This window comes from Nicotiana tabacum, chromosome 3, assembly GCF_000715075.1.
Source record: "Nicotiana tabacum cultivar K326 chromosome 3, ASM71507v2, whole genome shotgun sequence".
NCBI lineage: Eukaryota > Viridiplantae > Streptophyta > Magnoliopsida > Solanales > Solanaceae > Nicotiana > Nicotiana tabacum.
Genome location: NC_134082.1, coordinates 168,865,554 through 168,889,122, shown reverse-complemented (window position 1 = coordinate 168,889,122; position 23,569 = coordinate 168,865,554). Strand labels below are relative to the sequence as shown.

Genomic DNA, 23,569 nt, shown 5'->3' with positions numbered 1-23,569 from the left:
ATATAACCTTACTCGGAGTTATGGTGAAATTATAATCAGGTTTACATTAGATTTCCTATTATTATGTGTTGTTTTTTTTCGCTTCGGTTTTCTTGCTATCTTGTTGTTATTATTCCCTGTTGCTAATGCTTTTTTTCAAGCCGAAGGTTTATCGAAAACAACCTATCTTCACAATAAAGGGGTAAGGTTTGCGTACACACTACCCTCCTCAGACCCCACTTGTAGAATTACACTAGATTTTGTTGTTACTGTATAATCAGGTAGGGCTGTTCATTCGGATCGGATATCCGAAATCCGAACCGATCCATTCAATTTCGGATTTCAGATTTCGGATTGGATCGGATTGCAGATTGTGTTTATTAAAATTTCGGATTTCGGATCGGATTTGAATTGGTATATTTTAATTCGACCCAATCCAAAATTATTAGGGCATATATAAATACTACACTTTAATTTCGGATAGTCAGTACGTCCTTTACATCAACCTCCAAGTTATTACCTTTATAATTGCTAGATTTAGCTATATTGGCACCATAGTACTCTCATAATTGCATAAACATGAATTTTTCTTTATGTATTGCCTTTTTTACAAAGAAAATATACATATTAATTTAACTTTGAGGCATAATAATACGATCCGAAATCCGATCCAATCCAAACTTTAAAATCCAATCCAATCCGATATAATTCGGATCGGATTCGGATTGCATTTTCTAGAATCCGAAATCCAAAATTCGAATCCAAAATGTACTAAATCCGATCCGATCCGTGCACAACCCTATTAATTCAGGTGCACATTAATAGGAACTTTTCCTTTATTCCTCCAGCATTATTTTAATAAATCCATTAAAAATAAAAATAATCTAACAATGATATATAAAGCATGTCAAGATATTTCATGACTAAAGTTTTTTGCATTCCTAACTTTGCATAAAAGTTAGTGACAAGGACAAAGAGATATTTAGACTCGGAGAAAGAGTTACCTAATATTCTGGAAAATGTTAAATCACCAATTCGCAAGGTGTGGACTTGCTTTTCAGAATCTAGGATACTGAAAAAAAACATATACCCAATTAATCAGGCATTTTCTCAAAAAGTGCTTTTTCAGATCGACCAAATAAGCATTAAGAGTTTGCAAATTAACTCCCAAATATGATCATTTTGAAGATCAATCAAATCGCGCACTCTTAAATCATCTAATCCTACATTATTCATTCTGTGAGGGTTGAAGTCAATTACAAGACACAAATATGTTGCAATTCAAATATAACAAGAAAGACAAATATGAACCCTCATAGAATGAATTAAAGTATAGCTTCTCTACTATATTTCTCAGTAAAATTACAAGGAATGGGATATGAACCTTCAGATTTTGGGCAGCCAAAAAAGCAAAAACAATGGCTTCTCCATAATATTTCTCAGTAAAATTACAAGGAATGTGATATGAACCTTCAAATTTCGGGCAGCCAAAAAAACAAAAGAATGGCTTCTCCATAATATTTCCCAATCAGAGCTGACCCTGAATTAAAGAAACTGACAGAGTTTTAGTTACCTAGAAAACTTAAGAGACAAAGAAACTGTGAATTTAGACAAGAAATGCCCACTCACCAATAAAAATGGAAATTTAGCAGGAGCTGGTGCTGAGTGAAATTTATAGTTATCAAGCTGAGGGCTGCAGAATTCAGTATATGCAAGTGCAGGCAGTGTAGTTGCAAGTTTTAAACTTTACGACGTGCTAATGATCGCTTCTGATTTGTTGGCTTGTATACGAACTTGCTTAGATCCATGTTACTAGCGGACCTTCGGTCAAAAGGTAAATTCAGAGATGGCAACAAAAAGCAGAAAAAATTTTAAGCTAAACATAAACTCAGATGTCTAAAATACTATTGCTTACCTGTTAGTGCTGGTATTCTTAATATCTTTTAGAGGGGCTCGGAGCCCACTGGCCCGAGAACCATTTGAGGTGAATCTAAACGATGATATGACTGAAACAAAACTTTCTATTGATTTCTCTGCTATTTGGGAATAACGTCCTAAATGAGAGATGTTGGATCCAAATTTCCCTTCTCCGTCCTTTGTTTCCTTAGTTGAATCATCCAGGTCGGAGCTGAAGTTGCCTGAAATACAAAGATGTTATGATGTCTCTCCTGTAAAGAGATTCTAGTAAAGGTAACCAACAAAAGCATGTGGATGAAGGAGATTCTTCTTAATTGTATGACAAAGCCTTTTCTTTGCAAGCAATGGTAGAGAAAAAGAAAAGATAAGACAATATATTAAGTGTTCAAATTATCGCATGGAACAGATCTACAATCGCTTTAGAAGTTAAGAAACTCATCGGATCATCCAAATGACTTGAAGAGTCAAGTCATGGAAAATTGAAGCACCATCCTCAAGAAATATATCCAATATTAGCACATCTCAACTATACTGTCCTAGTTGCAGGCACAAATCAAATGTTTACCAGCGAAAAGTTCATTGGATCTTTAATTACTATCGAAACAAATACACGTGCCTTCTTATGGCAATTCCAGGCAACAAATCATGAGGACATAGAATTCTGTAGCAACTTCAAGATTGTTGCATGTCTTTAGGGTTAAGTCCAACATGTACTCCTAGGCTCTTACAGTTTTGGTTTAACCAAGCTACAACGTCAAAAATGAAATGTTTCTTAAACGACAGTTTCCTGAAAAAAAAGAGTTGAGATGAAAAAGTAAAGGATTGTTATTAAATAGTACCAAGTTGGTAGAGAAGGAGTACATCAGGAAGGAGAAAAGGTCTGCCTTCTATTTCTATTTTTATTTTTATTACCTATCTTATTTGTAAAAGTTGTGGTTATTGTTCTTTTTTTGTCATACTCTGAACATTAAACTTGTATTTCTAAATGAAAGTTAATCGTGTCAGAAAAAAGATGGAAAATTTGATCAATTTGACCTTGTAAAGTGAATGACGTCGTTCTTTTTAGTAAGAAAGGAGTATCGCATTCCAGTTTTTGCTGCTTGGGTTGTTGAGAATCCCTTTTTATTCCAAAACAAAGAAGCCAAAGCTAAAGCTCTTAGAATCTATGACTACTTAGGCTAAGAAAGATAATAGTTGTGCTGAAGGATCTGAAAGGAATTCAAAAGGTTTAGAAGCATAGCAAATCAAAGTTAAACAAGAACTTTCATCCTGACTGTGAAAGGGTTAAAACTGTAGACAATTTGACAAGAGACAAAGACATGTATATGACAGATGGGACTTCAACCTAAAAGTTTACCACAAGAAAATAAAGAGAACCTCTTGAGATCCCTAGTCATTTCCTAACATCGGAAGGACACGGATATTGGTAAACTGGTAAAGATGAACTTTGGATGGCTGAGGGCAGATCTAATCTAATGTTGCTTGCAACTGAACAAAAATACTTGAGCGTCTGAATTCCTTTAACCTCCTCAATCTCTCCTAAGTCCAATTCAGTATAATTTTATTGACATTGACAACTGTACCATTTTGTAGTAAGTCAGAAAAAGCCTTAATTCCTGTCAAACCTCTCAATTAAGCACCACATTTCTTGCCTGAAACTCACATATCCAGAAGATGAAAGTAGCAGAAATGAGGATGTTGAGATGGATGTGCGGCCACACTAGGATGGATAAAATTAGGAATGATGACATTCGGGAGAAGGTGGGTGTGGCTCCCATTGATGACAAGATACGGGAAGCGAGGCTCAGATGGTTCGGGCACGTGCAAAAGCCCAGATGCCCCGGTAAGGAGGTGTGAGCGGCTGGCTTTGGAAGGCATGAGAAGAGGTAGAGGGCGGCCTAAGAAGTATTGGGGAGAAGTAATCAGGCAGGACATGGCGTGACTTCAGATTTCGGAGGACATGGTCATTGATAGGAAGCTGTGGAGGTTGAGTATTTGGTTTATAGGTTAGGAGGTAGTTGAGTCTATTTCTACTTCGTACCTATGTGAAGCTAGTCTGATAGGATTTTTGGCTTAGAATGCTAGTGGTTAATATTGTGTTCTCACTGCTCTTCGCTTTTCATAGTGTCGGGTCTATTTACTGGCTATTGCTTTTGCTTTTCATCTATTTTCTGGTCTTTATACGTTGCTATTATTCTTATGGTATCTGTTGAGGGTACTGATATATTGTCTCTTTTCGTCTTCTTGAGCCGAGGGTCTTTCGGAAACAGCCTCTACTCCCTCGGGGTAGGGATACATACTACCCTCCCCAGACTCCACTTTGTGGATTTTTATTGGGTCGTTGTTGTATCGGACTGAAACCTCCTCCCCCAGACCATTCCTTCATTTTAGGTGGAATTCCTCATAGTCTAATTTTTTTTGACTTAGCCTCTTCCTTTAACTGTCTATCAGCAAGCAAACCATCTTTTTCCCTATTCTTTAATTAATGGAACTCGGATCACCAGTATTTGCCAACAACATCTAATGAGTTTTTCCTCTTTTCAGCCATGAGCAAGACAAAATCCAGCTTTCTAAGTGCCAAAAAGAAGAACAAAACCTTTGATATTTCTAATAGGGGAATTGCACTAGTGCCACATATATAACTTACATTGGTAACAATCGCTGAAACACATGTTCTAATACCAAATGACATGTGTGTTCTGCTTTTTTCAATTGCAAAGTTCCAACCTTCACTAGTATTAATGAATTGTAGTATAGATAACCACAAACTGGTCCCTACATCAACCACGACCTTCATATCTTCAACATTGTACATAGAAGAAAATAAACCTTTATCGCCAACTTGTTAATTGATCTTTTATTTCCGCTTTCCAATTATATAGTGTAGCATTTGGTTAGCTTCCCCAGATACATTAACTGTTACGAAAAAGTAAGTGCACAGCTCCAGCAGTATCAACACAAATTAGGAGTATCAAAATGTGGAGAGAAACAATTATTGGAGTAAAATTATTTTCACATCTCTGATGAGTTCAATATATTGCTTTTGGCCTTGTACATACCTTGATCTGCAGATATTTCAGCCTCTAAATATTCACTCCTTTCACTTTCCTATTAAAGAAAGACAAATTTGGTGTAACAAGCTGCAAGCTTGACTAAATTTTGCATCAAAACGAAGTGAAGATGAAAGGAAGAGACACATCAATGGAAAAGCAACTTACGGTTTGAGCAGTGTCAATGAAGGTAACCTTTCTTTTCTTTAATCTCACTTCACAGCAGTCATTTTCTGAAGAAGCCTTGGGACTGGTATGTTGCAGCTCAGCAGCAACATGCGAGTTATCCTGACAATTTTCATTCTCTTTTGTTCCTGCTGATCGCTTGTGCTGAAAATAAGAACTCCTTACTATTACTCGTTTGTTCTCTTTCTCTTTCTGTTCAGTATCACCTGAGGAACCAAAAATGAATTTATTGTCATCAGGAGCATCATCCTTAATCAAAAGATTATAACTATTAATGTACCAACCATTTCCTGATGATGGCTTATGCTGAAAATAAGAACTCCGCACAATGGCAGTTTTAACGACTGCTGCTACTGTTTCATCCCTTGCATCTGAAATAGAATCACAATCATTCTCCTGAATGCTTCTATGAGATTTATCATTGGCAGCCCCATTTATCTCACTCTTATCATCCTGATTATCTTCCTTTTTCTTATTCTTCAGAAAATAGGAGCTCCTCACTATCACTTTTCCTTTTTCAGCTTGCATTGTGCTCTCGCTCAAATCTAAAGCACGCTCCTTACTCGATGTCATGCAGGGTTTACATATTGGATGCTGTAGCGGAACAGGTTGTAGTCCTATATAATTTGCAATTTCTTCCTCTTCCAGTCGTCCTGCTCAGATGATATAAGGAAAGAGTGTTTAACTGCACTTATTGATGTTCTAAAAAAAATCTATATATTTACCTTGACTTTTTGACTCCAAACACCTGGAAGCTTTCAAGAGAATATCATCTACCTAAAGAGAGGAAATTTCTACTATTCAGACAGATGCAAACAGAATTCCAATATGATACAACAATGTTATTCTCAGAGTATTAACTGCAAAACTGTCTTTCCTCACCGGAGCAGAAGATACACCCAGAAGATCAGGCGAGGACATTGGCAAGCTCAAGAATTTAGGAGAATCAGCTCCCTTCTTACTGTCTGCCCAAGGGTTTGACACTCCAACCTCTGAATTTGGATTAACAGGGCTAGTTCTCGGTGCCCTAAATTTCTGCTTTGCTTCAAGAGAAGCAGTGCCTATAAACAGTTAAGGAGCACAGGGACCTATCAAACCAAGTATTGGGAAATTTACAAAATGCAAATTTGCGCCATAAACGGGAGGAAGAGAAATGATTTATGTTCAACTACCTTGGGCATCTTTGCTCCTCAATATAGTGCATTGCTGAACATTTGTGTTCGAATTAGTCTCAGACCGGTCATTAGTTAGAAGCTCTCAAAAGAATATCATCATCCACCTAAAGAAAGTGTTTACTGCAACATTCTTTTGTTTGTTCTTTTTGCTTAAGATTTATACGGCATGATATGCTCTATATTCAAGTTTCACTAGGTAGTTCCTAAAACAGTGGCAGATGCTATGACAACCCGGAGTCTGAAGATGCTAGGTGAAAGGAATTCGTAAGTTGGTCCACCAAGTTTTGAATCATGTGCAATTGTCCTTCGGGATCCCAAAAAAATATGAAGGAAGAACTATGGGAAGATCACCTCTTTATGTGTTGACTAGTGAAGAGAATAGAATGATTTTTAGGGGATGAGAGGATTCATTGTTATTTTTTTATAAGGATGTTAAGAGCTCCCTTCTATTTTATTTTATTTGTTGTTGGTGTAAAGAGGAATTCCTCCTTGTATATACATTAGCTAGATTCTTGGGAGGCCTGAGGCATACATGTAATACAGCACCTTTTAATAGTCACACCACATTGGTCGTATGAATGAAATTCGTTGACTTACCAAGAATATCTAGGACACCGCAATGCTTCAAAAGCTTTGGAGCTGCTGAGAGCACTAGACTTAAAGTTTCAGGGGATCATACAAATCTAGAATCTGCAAATTTTTGAATCCTACAAAAATCTAAGCCTCCAATGCCAGATTCAAATGTCTGGATGTAAGTTCTCAGCAATAGCTGGGACAAATCAAATTAAAATTACTATACCTCAATCCTTAGTTGGATTCAACTATATGAACCCTCTATACTCAACCAGCTCTATACTGGCTGTTTTGATTCTAATATTGGGAAGTAATATTCTAAAATCAGAGGTTATCTTAGTCTCCTACTTATCCCTACACTGACATACACGTCTCCAACCAGCCAAAAAGATCCTGGCAAACGTCAGACCTAATATATAGTCCTAATGTATTCAGAAAAAAGAAAAAAGGGATATATTAATGAAATGCCATTTTACATTGTAAACAGGAGGAAGATAAATGATGTATGTTCAGAATTCAGATACCTTTAGGCGTCTTTCCTCCTAAATATACAAGGTACGCTGCTAAATAACTGCTTTGTCTTAAACATAAAGAAAAAAAAAATCACCCTTAATGATGCTTTGAGCTTCCAATGACAGTAAAAGTGTAAAGCTAAGTACTTGTACAATAGGATACAGAAGTAATTGGTTAGGAGATTCTTTTGTGCAGGCAAATCAAGCTTCCTCCTTTCACCTTCCACTTTGAAGTCATTCAGTTCATAAGTCCTGCTATGCACCAGTTCAGCAGCATTGCATTCTTTCTGGTGAATTGAAATTCCATAACTTAGAAGTATTATAAACTTGATATGAAATATATTAAGGATAAGAAAAGGAAAGAAACAGTTGTCAGAAGTTACAGAGCAGCACACTCTCGTCATCCAATTTTCATAAAGTTGAAAAGAAATTTTTTTCATTTGCTTTTAAATGGATAAATATCTAGATAATCATAAAAGAGGAAGACACACAACAAGAAGCGCAGCAGAGGAAAGATGCCATATATAAAGAAAAACCAGTAAGTTTCATGCCGTCATTCATATCTTCACTAGAACAAGAGATAACGTCCATATATCCCTCAGATTATGGCCCTATGTTCAATTACTCCCTCTGTCCCATTTTAATTGACCTGCATCGACTTTCACAGAGTTCAAGAGTAATTTTCAAGTGAATCTTATACTGAGTTTGGTGGAGAAGGGTTTAAAAGTACGCTCCAAAATACAATAGGGTAGAGAATTGGTTAGAAGGTTGTTGCAACAGCTTTAAATGATACAATCTAGTATCCATTTATTAGGCAAGATTAGTTGGAGAAGAAATTGTAATATTAGAAAGAGGTCATTTTTTTGGAAGGGACAAAAAAATAAAATAGGTCAATGAAAGTAAGACAGAAGTAGTATATTACCAAGATGGTAAACCATAGGCTGCCTCGAGTTCCCTTCAAACCTCAGTTTAATGGGAACATGAATATCACTGAAGCTACAGCATAAATGCAGTAGTGCTAAAATCTGAAGGGGACTGTAGGTATAGCAACCAAAAGTTATTGGTCTTCTAAATCACGAGAATTGAAAGCAAGATATTTTAATAAATGAAATAGGACTAAATACCTGAAATGGCATCATAGTGAAAGGATCAATATTGCCTTTTGCTATTCCTTGAGCAACTTCTGTTTGTATCAACGTTCTCCTAGTTAAGGAATGACTCATAAAAAAAGGAAAACAAAGGAAATATATCGTTACATGCATCTAAGTTGCATCATGACTAAATTTGGAAGGATATGGGCCTAGGAAATCTAGATCTTGACTACCACAGACAGAGAGCTCAGACAAATGAACCAGATCTTCAGTAATGGGATCATAAACTCGTTGATGCAGGAAGGTCATAATTGCTTTCTTGAAAGACTCTTCATACAGAGGAGAAACTGCAGCAGTATTGTACCTCAAGTGCTTAATGACCTGTAAATAAGCAAATTAGTATCCAATTATCATGCTTATGTAAATGCTCAATACCAAATGCAGGTCAATAGATAAGATAAGCAAATTAAACCGAGGAAGCAGGATTAGACTTTGGCAAATTACTATACTACATACAAATTTTTCTAAGGAAGTCAACATTTTTAATGCTCCAATAATAATATTCACCTTGTCATAGCTCTTGAACTTTTTTATAAGTGCATGAGCTTTTTTTAGGCCCATTCCAGGCAAGGACTGCAAATAGTCACAACCGCTCAAGATACACATCTCTAGAAGCATCTGCTTTGTGAAACCTGTTAAATTTAGTTCCTTATTCTGGTCCAGCTTGGAGCACCGAAACTCAAGACCTTGCCCAAACTTATCCATTTTGTAAATGATCTGGATTCAACAAGAAATTAGCGGGACTTCCATGATGAAGTACAAAAACATTGTAACAAATAAAAAGGAAAACTTTTTTAACAAAGTTGCCACTAAAAACGGCCAAAAGCTTACCCTAGGACAACCAAATGCTATTAAATCTGAATCTTCGGTTATAACAGCATCAACCTGTTTGCTGATGGCCAGAAAGGTCATTTGAGCATCTGCTTCATAAGGAGCCACTATGTAACATACATTTTCCCGCTTTAGGACCTTCAAATGCAAATATTAGATTATGAGAAACAAAAGGTTGACTTGTTAACCGTAATGAAATCATGATGGATTTTAGTACCTGTATTAGATCGTGAGCCACTGAAGGTGATATATCAACCGCCTTTTGATAGCACTCATAAGCAGCAGTCATGTTTCCATTAGCTTCATGCTCTATTGCACGAGAAAGGTTTTCTTTCCTAGATCTGCAAGAAAATGTGAGGATGAAGTTAGCAACACTAAAGAGCTTGCCATGATTGAGGGATGCAAATTAAGGTATTCCTTACTACCTTTAAGGGCTAGATATCAAGGCAAGAGAGGTGCGGTAAAGGTGATTGAAAGATTTGATTAGATGTTGGCAACATGGAAGGAGCAGTAACCTTCAATAGGGTAACTATTCCCAGTTATAGGTAAAGTAGTCAAACAACTGGACAAAGTTAGGAGGAAGGGAATGATGATCAACCCAAGTTCCACTATTATATGGATGTTGCAATGAAACCAAAGTACTGCGGAGGTATGGGGTAAGAAATCTACAGCAATACAAAGCCAACAAATGAATACAAATGAATACAATAACGAATCTAACGCTACCGGAGTAAAAATAGTAAATGCAAAGCATGGAAATAACACATTGGTACCTTTTTTTTTTAATGAAGTAAGACACTTCCATTAAAGGCATCAAGAAGATGCAAAACAAAAGAGAGTACAAGTAAATAGAGTGTGACTGCTCATGAACATCAACAAAAACCCTATGTTAAAACTAAGGAGCAGCCACAGTCCAGAAAATGATCACAACCAGATATATGTGCCTGATTGAGCCAAGTAAAAAGATTAAATAGACATTTAGCTTTAAGGGCATGGTTGGAGTTGATATCAGCTAATTCCTTTTGTTTTTTGTAATTTTCATGGATAAACTAGATGCAATATATCAAATATTAGTTCATTTAAAAAATTAAAAGGAACTTACAACGTAGACGTAAAAGTTAGGAGGTTACAAGTACCTTGCCCGCTTGTTCTCCTGTTCATTCTTCATTGGTAAGGGACCTCCATCAAACACAAGAATGGGTTTGACACCATAATGACATAATAGATTTACTCTGTGCATGCAATAATCAATATGCCTAAAAGAAAATACAGCGGAAACATTGTCAGAATTTGTATTAAGCTAAAACCGAACTATTCACACTTCAGTCTTTTCAGCCATTCATTAGACTTTCGTCTTCGAAGAAAGAACTTTCTAAGACTTCCAACGCAATGTTGACTGTATTAGTGAGAGATGAAACTTTGTTTACTTCTCTAAAGGTAGTTCACACTTCCTGATCTCAACTAAATCTAATCTTAATGTGAAATCTATAATATATTGGGAGTAGAGTATTTTACTAATGTGATCTTAACAATTAATCTGCCCAACTTAGACAAACACAATGTAAGTTCCTTCTAAAAGTACATAAAACTTGTCGGACTGTTGTTCCATATGAATACCAGTTAGCAAACTCAAACCAAGAAATGAAGATATTATAAAATCCATAGCAACTATGCTGTTAAACCCCATTGCTACCGCGAATACAGAAAGCAAAGCAAAAATGTCCTGTTCAAGAATTGGTATAAACACATGGATTGAGATTTATAGTCCCTTTGCATTAATCACCAGCTGAATCTAAATTTAGTTCAAAAATTCATTTACTTTTTCCACATTTCACATAAATTGCAAAAGAAAGATCAAGAGAAAAAGAAATATACAAAACACATACAACGAAAAATGACATACCAAGGACCTCATCATGAATATCAAATCACAAAACTTTAGAAGACTGAAACAACAGGGAAAAAAATGTACCCAAAAATAAAAAACAGAAACCCCATAATCCCTCACCCATTAAATATTTAGTAAATACAAATTACAAAACAAACCAATAACAAAAGAAAAGAAAAGATTCATTTACCCATCAACTATCTTGATATTAAAAAAAAAAAAAAGATCAGCGGAAAATGAAATGTAAAGGAGAAAGAAAGGTGAATACTTGGTAGTGGGGATGCCTTTACAGAGCTCTTTGCTGCAAGAGAAAGCACCCTTGTGAAGCCAAGAATACGTATCAACAGCTACACTGCAACCCTTCAATTCTTTGATGTTTATGGGTAACATTATCGATTTCAAGAGGGGCAAAAGCCCTTGTATACCCATTATTCTGTTACCGTATTCAATTCGAGAATATTTGCAATTTTGAAAAATGGGATTGAGCTGGAATTGCTGTTAAAGCCCTAATTTCTGAGCACCCATTTGATAGAGAGGGATAGAATTTAGAAACGAGGGAGAAAGGGGAATGGCGGGAAGTGTTTTTTGAGAGTGCACTAATTGGGGTGTCTATGGAATTTTGCAGGTAATATGTACATGAGTAATTAAAATTTAGTAGTTTTTCGTGTAAAGATAAAATCTGAATAAAAATATTTTTAAAAAATAAAAAATCATATGAGATTATAGTATAATGTGCTGAAATTTCATAATATGTTGGAGGAGTTCCAGCATAATATCCTAAAAATTTATACACAAGAACTTCAAAATCCAACATATTATGTTATAACTTTTCGTATTTTCAATTAAAATAACATGTGGTGGAGTTCCAACATAATATGCTGGAAGTTTATGCACATGAGTCCCATGATCCAACATTTTCGTGTATCAGCTAAAATAATAGCTATTTTTCAATGATTTTGTAAATGTTGATTATTTTCCGATTACCAATTCAAAAATTAACTAACCCATGGTATTTTTACAATTTTCTCTCATTCTTTTCTCTCTCTTTTTTACTGCTATTTTTTCTTTTCATTCATTTTTCGGGTCAACGATTATCCACTCTTATATGTGGGGGTGGTTTTTCATTTTTAGGATTTTGATTTTTTGAGGAATTTTCAGAAACCACTATTGTTTAGTCGCTATTAATTTCGTATAGCTACCATATACATAATTACTTTCTATAGCTACTATTTAATTATTACGCGGTTGTATTGACTCTATTCGTGCTACTATATTCATGAATACAATAGAGGAATTCGCCTAAAAAATAGGGGAATCCAGCTGTTTAATAACGAAAAGAGGATCAATTAACGTGTATCGCTCCTAATTTAACTCAACAAAATCAATTCTACTTAAATTGTTGTTGCTAATGTGTTGTATTCCATATATTCACGCGACTGTAATTATAAATAGGGTGTATACTGTTCTATTCAATTCGACTGTATACATTATATTCAGTTCACAGATATTCATTATTCACTATTATACATTGTATTTAATTCACCGTATTCAATGCGACTGTATTCAAACAACAACAAAAAAATTACAAAACACAGTAATATTCGGTTGTATTCAAAAAATACAGACCTTCGGAATACATAAATACAGGCGAAAAAATGTATTTATAAAAAATACAATGTATTTGAGTGTATTTGTACGGAATATAATGTATTTGTATCATTGTATGTGACTAAATAGTAAATAAGAGAAGAAAGTTCGTCGGAAATAGCATTTTCTGGCCAACCAAAATACTATATATATTGTATTAAAACTAAAAATAGAGACTAACAAAAATCCAGCCCTCAAATCTTCTCTGGCATAGCCATGGCCAGATCTATTCACCCAAGAGAATAGTCAGGCTAAAAGAGGGTAATCCCACCGGTTGTCATGTGGTCATTGTTGATGACTTGGTCCAATCTAGAGGTACCTTAATTGAATGTCAGGTCCTCCACTTTGTCATTCTGAGTTGAAAGTTTAGGCAGCTCATGGTGCGGCGAAGGTTAGTGCATATGTGACTCATGGATTTTTCCCTAAATAAGTAGTCATGGGAGCGTTTTATTCACAATGATGATGGCTCGGAGAAAGCATTCACTTACTTTTGGATCACAGATTCGTGTCCCCTCACTATGAAGGCCACGACGTCATCGATTCTGACGCCGACATCGATTCTGACGACGAACACGATGATGACGCTGACGATTCTGTTGATTTGATGGAGAAGAGAGAGGATTAAGAATCTTGTTGATAGAGAGAAAAAATATAATTGACATATTTCATGCCCCAATGCTCGGTATAAATAAATACTTATTTTGCTATAAAATAGAAAAGGTAGCTATAAGTAATAATATTTTGAAATTGTTTTGATTTATAATAAATGGGGTGTAATAGTTTGCTACATGAGGTAAAATTTCCTGATTTTTTTCATATAGAATGGAAAGTCGAGAATTGAACATGTAACAATGTTTTCACTTTTCTTTCAACTAAAGTATTGTCACAATAATCATTAATGCCAAAATTGGAAGATACTTTCACTTTTGGACAATTCAAGAAAAGCTCTTTTGCAAAATTAAAAAAAACGCAAAAGTCCCATTCCAGTCAGTGAACTATACGAAATTAGGCACATTTTCCCATCGTTAAAAGATGGTCTCAATCCTACCCTTGCCGTGTATAAGGTGGCTCACATATGCCATATTTTAGACGGACAACCCTAATAAAATATTTAGCACCAGATTTTGACACGTGTCACAATCTGGTGCAATCTATCTATACCCTAATTTAAATAATAAATCAGTCCGAACTATCACTCTTATTTTAATAAGCCGACCCGACCCATTACCATATTTTAATAAACCTCAATCGATTTTATTACCCCTACCTCCCCAACTCTCTCTCACCTCGCTTTCTTCTCTCAAATCCCAATTTCTCCTCTCACCATATCTATCATGTTAAGGTTCTTTTCCAAATTGACACAATTTCAAAATTACTTAGGTAGTGTTTATTTCTTTTCTTCGTTAATGAAATGTCGCAAATATCGAGTTGTTCTAATCGGCGTGTAAGGAATTGTTGATATGGAAATGTTGCGCTCCATCTCACTTCGTGGACTCCTGAAAATCTTGGGAGACATTTCTTTAGTTGTTATATACCTCATGTAAGTTAATATTTTCTTTTAAATTTTTAGATTTGTGTTTATAGGGTTTTTTATTTTTTCTTGAATAATAATCAAATTTAGATGTTATGTTGCAGCCAATATCATGCGGCTATTGGGAATAAGATGATGACGAATTTCATCCAAGAGCCACTATTGTCATCAACAAATTGAAACGGGAAAAGTTAACTCTTGTTGGTGAAAATGATCACTTGAAGAAAAAAGCTGACTTTTTTAGAGAGAACCCGTGTATTTAAAGGAAAAAGTTATTGATGTTCAGCTTGAAACTAAATCATTGAGGGATATATTTGTTGATTTAGAGGCATCTTCTGTTATTGAAAAATCTCCATTCACATGCTGAAAATAATGGGAGATATGTAAAGAAGAGAGAAAATGTATTTGTTATGTTATTGTGCTTCCTTGTTGGGTTTTTTGTTGGTTATATATTACATAGTTATGTAGGTTTTGAATATGGATGGAATATAATCATATTTTGTGACTATATGAATGGATGTAATGTAGGACTTTATGTAAATTTTGCTTGAGTAGTGGTATGATCTTAATGTAATGAGTTTGCAACAAACTAAGTGCAACGGTTTAAACTAGAAAGATGGTATGAGCTTATAATGTGCAGCTTAGAGCGATTTTCAGCAAAATTTCTACACTTGTTAACAGTATGTATCTGCAAGAAGTTTAAATACGTCTGTCAACTAAACGCTATTGAACATATATACCCTCCACAGGTTCCAGCTACATACTAACCGAGGGAGTTGGCTACAAATATTCAAGGGAGTTGAACATACACAACCTGAACATACAGTCTATGAACGTACGCAACCTAAACATACACAATCAACATTTAGAACAATACTCATCCTATATATTTTTGGCTACAAACCAATAGAGGAAGTTGGCTACAAACATTCAAGGAAGTTGTTCTAGCTATAATAGTGCATATACAATTAGCAGCACTATATAAAGGCTACGAACATTATGATTTATCACAATTTAAGGGAGTTGGCTACAAACCAATAGCCTGAACAACAACCTAAACAATACTTAGAACAATATTCATTTGCATAAAACCATTTCAAGTCAAATAAGAGGTTTGAATTCACCAAAAAGAAATACCTAGAATCTCATCAAAAACCAACAACCTGTTAACCAAAACCAACAACCATAACAACAATCTTAATGTAAGTTCTTAACATAAAGACCTCTACCCAAAAAGATTCCTAAACTTCACAATTTGATGCCCTCTTCAATTTCTTCTTTTTTCTTGCTTTATCTTGGATTTGCTTGAGTGTGATAGCTGGTTTTCCCTTCCAAGTTCCCTTGGTCGGTGAGTAAGGCAAACTTGATGGCACTGCCACTCCATTTGCATCTTCACAAAATTGAGTTCTTATTGTTCCTGTTGGTGCCTTATATTTAGCTTTCTAACTGCAAGTCTTGTTTCTGATTCAGCAATAATTATTGGCCTCAGAGATGGATCTTCATCAGTACCAATAACATGACCATAGCCTTGTGATAACTAGTAGTGGCATAAGAGGATTCTTGTGTATGTTGTGTCACAATTTCACTGTCAAAGTCTATTCCTTCATCTTCAGAAGCAGCAGATGCAAGTGGAAATTCTGGAGCTGAGGTCCGACTTGAACCACATTTCTGGTGTTACTTTTTCCTTTATTTTGAAGTCTATACAATGGTTTTCTCCTAGCACCCAAAAAAAAATATTAGAAGTTGTGACAACTCCCTTGAATTGTGACAAATCAGAATTCTTAGAAGTTGTGACACATCATAATTCTTTACCTTGAGACAGCCCCTAGCATTGTAGTTTTCACACCACAATTGTTGCATGCCATTACTACTCCCTTTCTCGAGTAACTAATAAGTGAGGATTTTGACTACTTATTAGCACCTTTTAGCTTTTATTTTAGTCTAAAAGCATTGAATTATGTCCCCGAAACTAATAAAATGTGTAAAATTGCAGGAAAGTTGGAAGTTGGACTCCCGAGATGAAATTCTACTCAAAAAATAGTAGTCTAAACACAAGGCAGTAAAAGGCACAGAAGCATACAATGTATGGTCCGCATAATTTTATCTGTGGCAACAATCAAGGAAGGAAAACTTAGCAGACTTTTGAGAAAATTGCAGACCGCACATGAATTATGAGGCCGCAAAAGCTGGGCTAGGATCCAAGATCAGAGAGATGACAAAAAGCCAAGTCCAGAGCTTTCTCAAATTGCAGTCCGCATAAAATTTGTGCAGCCGCAAAAGATTATCTTGCGGCCACAATCATACTATTGTGGACCGAAAAAGAGTGCCTTGCGGTAGTAGTTCAGAATAGTATGGCCGCAAACCTCCAATTCCTGACAATATGAAGAAACCTGCGAACTGCACATGGAATTGTGCAGCCGCAGAACCTCTCGAGGGGCATTTTTGTCTGAAATTGTCAGCCTTGTATAAATAGAAGAGTTTTACAAAATTAGATCAAGTATTGAATATTTCAAGTACTATAGCCGTTTCTCTTCGCTTCTTTAGGAAACTTTAGCCGAGAGGTATTAAGTGGGTAACGTAATGTTGCGAGCTATAATACACCCCAATCAATAAAACGAGCATAAAAGTCTTTATCTTATTAGGCAAACACCAGGGTCATGGTCACAACCCCATGCCTTTTATATTTTTGGAAAACACTCAAAAATAATCATTTCTAGTTTTATATCTTTAGAGCTGCAATCATTAGCTTAATTTTAGAAATAAAAACAAAAACCTATTAGTGAAAATGCAATCTAGATACTTCACATGCTCATTCCGAATATATACTCCTAACTACCATCTTAGCTCCATATAGATTCGAACCCAACTCTTTATTGGTTTTTATTTTTGCAAATGACCATGTCATACCTATTTAGAGGCGTGCATTTGGACGTGATCAATTTTTGGCGCCATTATCGGGGAGTTAAATACGGTGTTAGATATATATTTGGGTTTGTATGTGGAATATCTTCTTTTCCCTCTGTGTTACTAATTTGTGTGAATCAATTGTAGGTATAATAATGGCGAATAACAATAAACTCGGAAACATGCCTTTGGGGGATGTGGGCATTGAGGATGACCAAGTTGAAGAGGTTCCTCTTGAACCTCAAGCTAATAGAAGAGGTCGGGCGCCTTATGACAATGTCTTAGTTCCATCCCCACCTCCACCAAGAGCGGCTCCACACCGGGTATTTCTGAATTAAGGTTATGCAAGTTCTATAGTCCCTCCCTAAATCAGGGCGGGCAACTTTCAAATCACCAATGTTATGCTAACTTTTCTAGAGCAACGAGGTTTCTTCACCGGGTCTCCAAGTCAAAATTCATATAAACACTTGAAGGAGTTTGTGGACATTTATTGGGGGAGTAAAGAAACAAACGTCTCCAAGGATGCTTTGAGGCTAAGGCTTTTTCCGTTCTCTCTACGGGGGAAAGCCTTAGATTTATTGGAACGATTACCAAACCATTCCATTCGTATTTGGGATGAGTTGGCGGAGAAATTTATTGCCAAGTTCTTCTATCATGTGTCCCAATAATGACATGACAGAGAATATGATTCAACAAACTTTTTATCATGGGTTTAACATGACAAACCAATGTGTGGTGAATCAACTTGCCAATGTGAATTTCATGACTACGTCGTATGCAGAAGCTTGTGAGATTTTGGATAAATGGCGAACACATCATCGGCATGGCAATCCAGGGCTAATGTTCCACAAGGTGACCCGAATATGATTCACCTCCATAAAAAGTTGCATGACCATGGGCGAGACATTGCCGAATTGACCACCACCATAAATCCATTAGCAAAGACTCAACTTCAACAAGTGCAAAATCCTAAGCAAGTAAATGCCATGGAGGGAGTAAACATGATGGTGAACAAAAGAAGGACCAAAGGTCCGCAAGTGCAAAATCAAGTGGAGAATTATGTGCAAGAAGATAGTGGGTTTGATCAAGATGAATCTTACAATAAACAAGAGGAGGAGGTGCAATATGTGAACAACTACCAAGGGCAAAGTAACAACTCTCAAAGCTCGAATCAACAACAATGGCGACCTTAAGGCAATCAAGGTAATTGGAACTCTAACAACTAAGGTAATTGGAGTGGTGGAAACAATCAAGGGAATTGGCATAACAACAACAATCAAGGAAATTGGAATGGAAACAATTAAGAAAATTAGGGAGGTAACAATCAAGGGCAAAGGCCCCGGATGTATCAACAACCGAGCAACCTGCTTCCTTAACCTTCCCATGGTCCAAGTTCTTCCAACAATGAAATAAGGCGTATTGAGAATATGTTAAAGCAAATGATCGAGAAGAACATCGATTCTGATGCCCAACTTGCCTTGCACAGTACATCAATTCGTAACTTGGAAGTTCAAATGGGGAAAATCTCTGAAGCTCTAAATACTCGTTCTAAGGGGGCACTACCAAGTGACACAATGGTGAACCCAAAGGCTGGGTTTAATACAGGGCATGTCATGGCCGTTACTACAAGAATTATAAAAGGTGGGAAGGCACCCACCTCAAGCCAAAGGAAACTTGTGGACGAATAGCAAGTAGTGGAAGAAGAGGAGATCCCAAACAATGTTGAGTAATCTAATGATGAGGTTTGGATTGATATTGAAGATATGCGGAAGAGACTCCAGAGGAGGTGAACCCATCTAGGGATCACATTATTGACATACCGGTGCTGGTAGTGCAAAAGTCTAAGGCACCATTACCTAAGCCTCCACCTCCATACCTTCAAAGACTTGCAAAGCAAAATGGTGAAAACCGATTCAAGAAGTTTATCCAAATAATGAAGATTCTCTCAATCAATGTGCCATTAGTTAAAGCCTTGGAGCAAATGCCCGGTCATTCAAAGTTCATGAAGGATCTTGTGACAAAGAAGCAGTCGATGAATTTTGAAACTATCAAAGTCACTCATCAAGTGAGTACAATTGTACATTCAATGGCTCCCAAGTTAGAGGATCCCGATGCTTTCACGATTCCTTGTACAATTGGAAGTGCCAAGTTTGCAAAAGCTCTTTGTGATCTTAGGGAAAGTATAAATTTGATGCCCTATTCGATTTTCAAAACATTGGGAATTGGCCAACCAAGGCCCACCTCTATGAGATTGCAAATGACCGATCACACTATGAAGAGACCCTTGGGAGTGATTGAGGATGTTTTGGTTCGTGTTGATAAATTCATTCTCCCTACAGATTTTGTCATTCTAGATTGTGAGGTTGATTATGAGGTGCTGATTATTCTTGATAGACCTTTCTTTTATACGGGAAGGCTTTTTGTGATATTAAAGCCCGAGAACTTACTTTCCGGGTTGGTGATGAAAAAGTGGTTTTACATGTGTGTAAGTCCATGAGGCACCCCAATAGCAATGAGGTGTGCTCTTTCGTGAACTTGGTGACCAATATGATTGTGAATGAAACAACTGATATGATAAATGTTGGTGATATATTGGAGGCCGTCTTGCTCAACTTTGATGATGACGAGATGGATGGCTTTGTGGAATGTGTGAACTCTCTGCAAGGAATAAGGTCATACACCTATGAGCCCTGAAAACTGTCCTTAGATCTTGAAAATAGGACATCCCTCCTACAAAGTCTTCAATCGAAGAGCCTCTTATGTTAGAATTGAAGCCATTACCTTCACATCTTCGGTATGAATTTCTTGGCCCTTCTTCTACTTTACCGGTTATTCTTTCCTCTTCTTTGACTAACTTGCAGGTAGATTCTACATTGGTTGTGCTACAAAAGAGGAAGAAAGCTATTGGATGGACATTGACATATATTTAGGGGATAAGCCCTGCCTTTTGCATGCACAAGATTAACTTGGAGGAAGGTGTCAAACCATCTGTTGAACATCAAAGGAGACTCAATAAATCCATGCAAGAGGTTATCAAAAAGGATATCATCAAGTGATTGGATGTCGGGTTTGTCTAACCCATTTCTGATAGTTCATGGACTTCTGCGGTTCAATGTGTCCTAAAGAGGGGGGCATGGCGGTGGTCACTAGCAACAAGAACGAATTGATTCCTACAAGAACGGTGACCGGGTGGAGAGTGTGTATGAACTACCACAAGCTCAACAAAGTCACAAGGAAGGACCATCTTCCACCTCCCTTCCAAGATCAAATGCTTGATAGATATGCCGCTCGTGCTTTCTATTATTTCCTTGATGGGTGTATACAGCGAATCCGGGGGCCTGATTCCCCCGTCATAGAACCATCTCGCGGTCATGCCCCTCGAAGCTCGAAGTCAAGGTCGAGACTCATCCTCGAGGTTCGATATATATCGGTCCAAAGGATATCATATTCTGACAAGTACAGCAAGCTACGGCAGGCGAGAGGGGAGTTCCCAAGGCACACGGCTTAACCTGACATGGTTGGTCTATCCGGGGCCTATTTTCAAGATGTCATGTCTAGCCATCCTATCTCCATTACTTTACGGTTAATACATTCTGAACGGATTCCCCTCCTATATAAAGGGGATACCCATTACTTTGTAGGCTCGGCTGATGTTGCTCCATTTTCTCCACAAGTGCAATAATATTTTTCTCTCTCTCTCTCTCTCTTTTCTTTCTAACTCGCTTGTTCTCACTGGCCCGAGGCACCTTTACATCCATCGTTCTCTTACTTGTTCTTCATCATATAGCTTAGTATTGGCCGTAAAGAGCCTTGTTTAATTATATCCTCAATTGTTATCCCATTCCCGACTATCCCCGATAGCTCAAACTCGACCCTAACGTCGACCCCGAGGCCCCCCATCGACCAGACCTATACCCAGGCAGCAGGCCCCTCGGTTCGATTACTATCTCGTTTTAGCTTGCATTTCATCATTAAACTCCATATTATTAGCATCAACTGTTCTAACAACTAGCTCGGGAATAGATCATGTATTTTTAGAATCCCATTTACAAATTTAATTGTTGTTACCATTTTCACGGTAAACAGTTTGGCGCCCACCGTGGGGCTAAAAATAATAGTGATTATTTTCTTGCTGGTTCTATTGCACAAACGCACGCTATCTTTTACACTTTTTCTTGTCCAAAGATCTCTTCTTTCAGGACGAAGAGCCTGGCTCGACTAGTGAAATGGGAAGCCGGAACCTCAAAGACGATAGAGAAAAGGGCATGACCGACCTAGAGGCCGATGTCCACATGATTATTGGGGGAGCCAATGTTTCCTCGAGGACCCGTGTCCAAACGAGCGAGAACGTCCGCCACAAAGGAGGGGCCAGCCCAAGAACGCTTACCTGGAGAAACCCTCATATTTAGCGAAGAGGATCTCGAAGCTATGATGGAACCGCACAACGATGCGCTAGTAATCTTGTTTCTCTCAAACAACACCAGAATAAAGCGCGTGCTCGTGGATCCAGGCAGCTCGGTCAACATAATCAGGTCAGAAGCAGTAGAACAGCTAGGGCTGCTCAATCAATTTGTTCCCACCCCTCGGGTCCTCCATGGTTTCAACATGTTCGGAGAAGAAACGAATGGAGAAATCACCCTCCCGATCGACACGTCTAGCACAACCCAAAACACTGGGTTTCAGGTCATCGACGGCGACTTGAGATACAACGCCCTACTTGGCAGGCCTTGGATACACAACCTAAGGGCAGTGCCCTAGGCTTTGCACCAGGTGATAAGGTTTCCCACCAGGGATGGCATCACGACCATACATGGAGAACAGCGGGCAGCGAGGGAAATGTTTGTGGTCCACCACGAGATGCCAACCCCCACATGCCCCACCTCAGACGAGGAGGGAAACATGTGGACCCTTGAAGACGACAAGGAAGACTTTTTTGCACCCCGAACCTCCGTCACCCCGGAGGAATCCGAAGCGACCAAATCAACAGTCGAAGAGTTGGAGTAGACCGTTTTGATCAAACACCTCCCGGATCGCAAGGTATACCTGGGAACGGGGCTGACCCCCGAACTCACGGCAGGGTTTATTCAATTCCTTGGTAATAATATCGACTATTTCGCTTGGTCCCACTTAGATATGACGGGTCTCCTACCAGAAATAACCTCCAACAAACTAAGTGTTGACCTCAAATTCAAACCCGTGAAGCAAAAGAGAAGACCGCAATCCGAGATAAATCATGCCTTCATCAAAGAGGAAATGGCGAGACTCCTTAAAATCGGATCCATCAGGGAGATAAAGTATCCCGAATGGCTAGCTAACATAGTGGTAGTGCCAAAAAGGGGAATAAGCTAAGGATGTGCGTAGACTATAAAGACTTGAACAAAGCGTGCCCAAAAGATTCCTTCCCGTTGCCTAATATCGATCCCCTGATCAATTCTACAGCCGGCCACGAGACCTTTACTTTCCTCGATGCCTACTGGGGGTACAATCAAATCCAGATGAACCCCGAGGATAGGGAAAAGACCTCATTTATCACAAAATATGGTACATATTGCTATAATGTAATGCCCTTCGGGCTAAAAAATGTGGTAGCAACATACCAATGACTAGTTAATAAAATGTTCAAGCACCAAGTAGGAAAATCAATGGAGGTATATATTGACGATATGCTAGTCAAATCCCTGCGCACAGCGGACCATCTGACCCATTTGCAGGAAACCTTCGACATCCTCAGAAGCTACAACATGAAGCTCAATCCTGAGAAGTGCGCCTTCGGAGTAGGCTCAGGCAAATTCCTAGGCTTCATGGTATCAAACAGGGGGATCGAAATCAATCCCGACAAAATAAAGGCCATCGAAGAGATTACGGTGGTGAACAACGTAAAAGTCGTTCAATGGTTGACAGGGCGGATCGCGGCCCTAGACGGATTCATATCAAGATTGTCGGACAAAAGCCACCATTTCTTTGCCCTACTCAAAAGAAAGAACAACTTCGAATGGACTCCAGAATGCCAACATGCCCTGGAAGAACTGAAATGGTACTTGTCTAGCCCATCTTTGCTGCACACGCCCAAGGAGGATGAAAAGTTATACCTATACCTGACTGTATCCGAAATAGTGGTAAGCGGCGTACTGGTCTGAGAAGATCAAGGTACACAATTTCCTATTTATTATGTGTGCCGGACCTTAGGGGACGCCGAAACCCGGTACCCCCATCTAAAAAAATTGG

At 37.7% G+C, this 23,569-nt stretch overlaps 1 protein-coding gene across 2 annotated transcripts; it reads right to left on the bottom strand.

Moving 5' to 3' along the window:
• Positions 1 to 1,296: 1,296 nt before the first annotated feature.
• LOC107785343 (exonuclease 1) lies at positions 1,297 to 11,862 on the bottom strand. 2 transcript variants are annotated; one of them, XM_075250178.1, is made up of 16 exons: positions 11,531 to 11,862; positions 10,511 to 10,630; positions 9,592 to 9,715; positions 9,375 to 9,512; positions 9,051 to 9,260; positions 8,690 to 8,864; positions 8,517 to 8,590; positions 7,556 to 7,679; positions 5,994 to 6,193; positions 5,858 to 5,909; positions 5,417 to 5,785; positions 5,115 to 5,338; positions 4,956 to 5,004; positions 1,895 to 2,117; positions 1,609 to 1,800; positions 1,297 to 1,519 (listed from the first exon to the last, which is right to left on the bottom strand). In XM_075250178.1, exons 1-15 carry the CDS (start codon positions 11,689 to 11,691, stop codon positions 1,719 to 1,721), a joined length of 2,325 nt encoding a protein of 774 aa, XP_075106279.1. In that variant the 5' UTR covers positions 11,692 to 11,862; the 3' UTR covers positions 1,297 to 1,519; positions 1,609 to 1,718. The 2 variants fall into 2 exon arrangements, with proteins under 2 accessions (XP_075106279.1, XP_075106280.1); XM_075250179.1 differs by having other exon boundaries at positions 6,015 to 6,193.
• Positions 11,863 to 23,569: the final 11,707 nt, after the last annotated feature.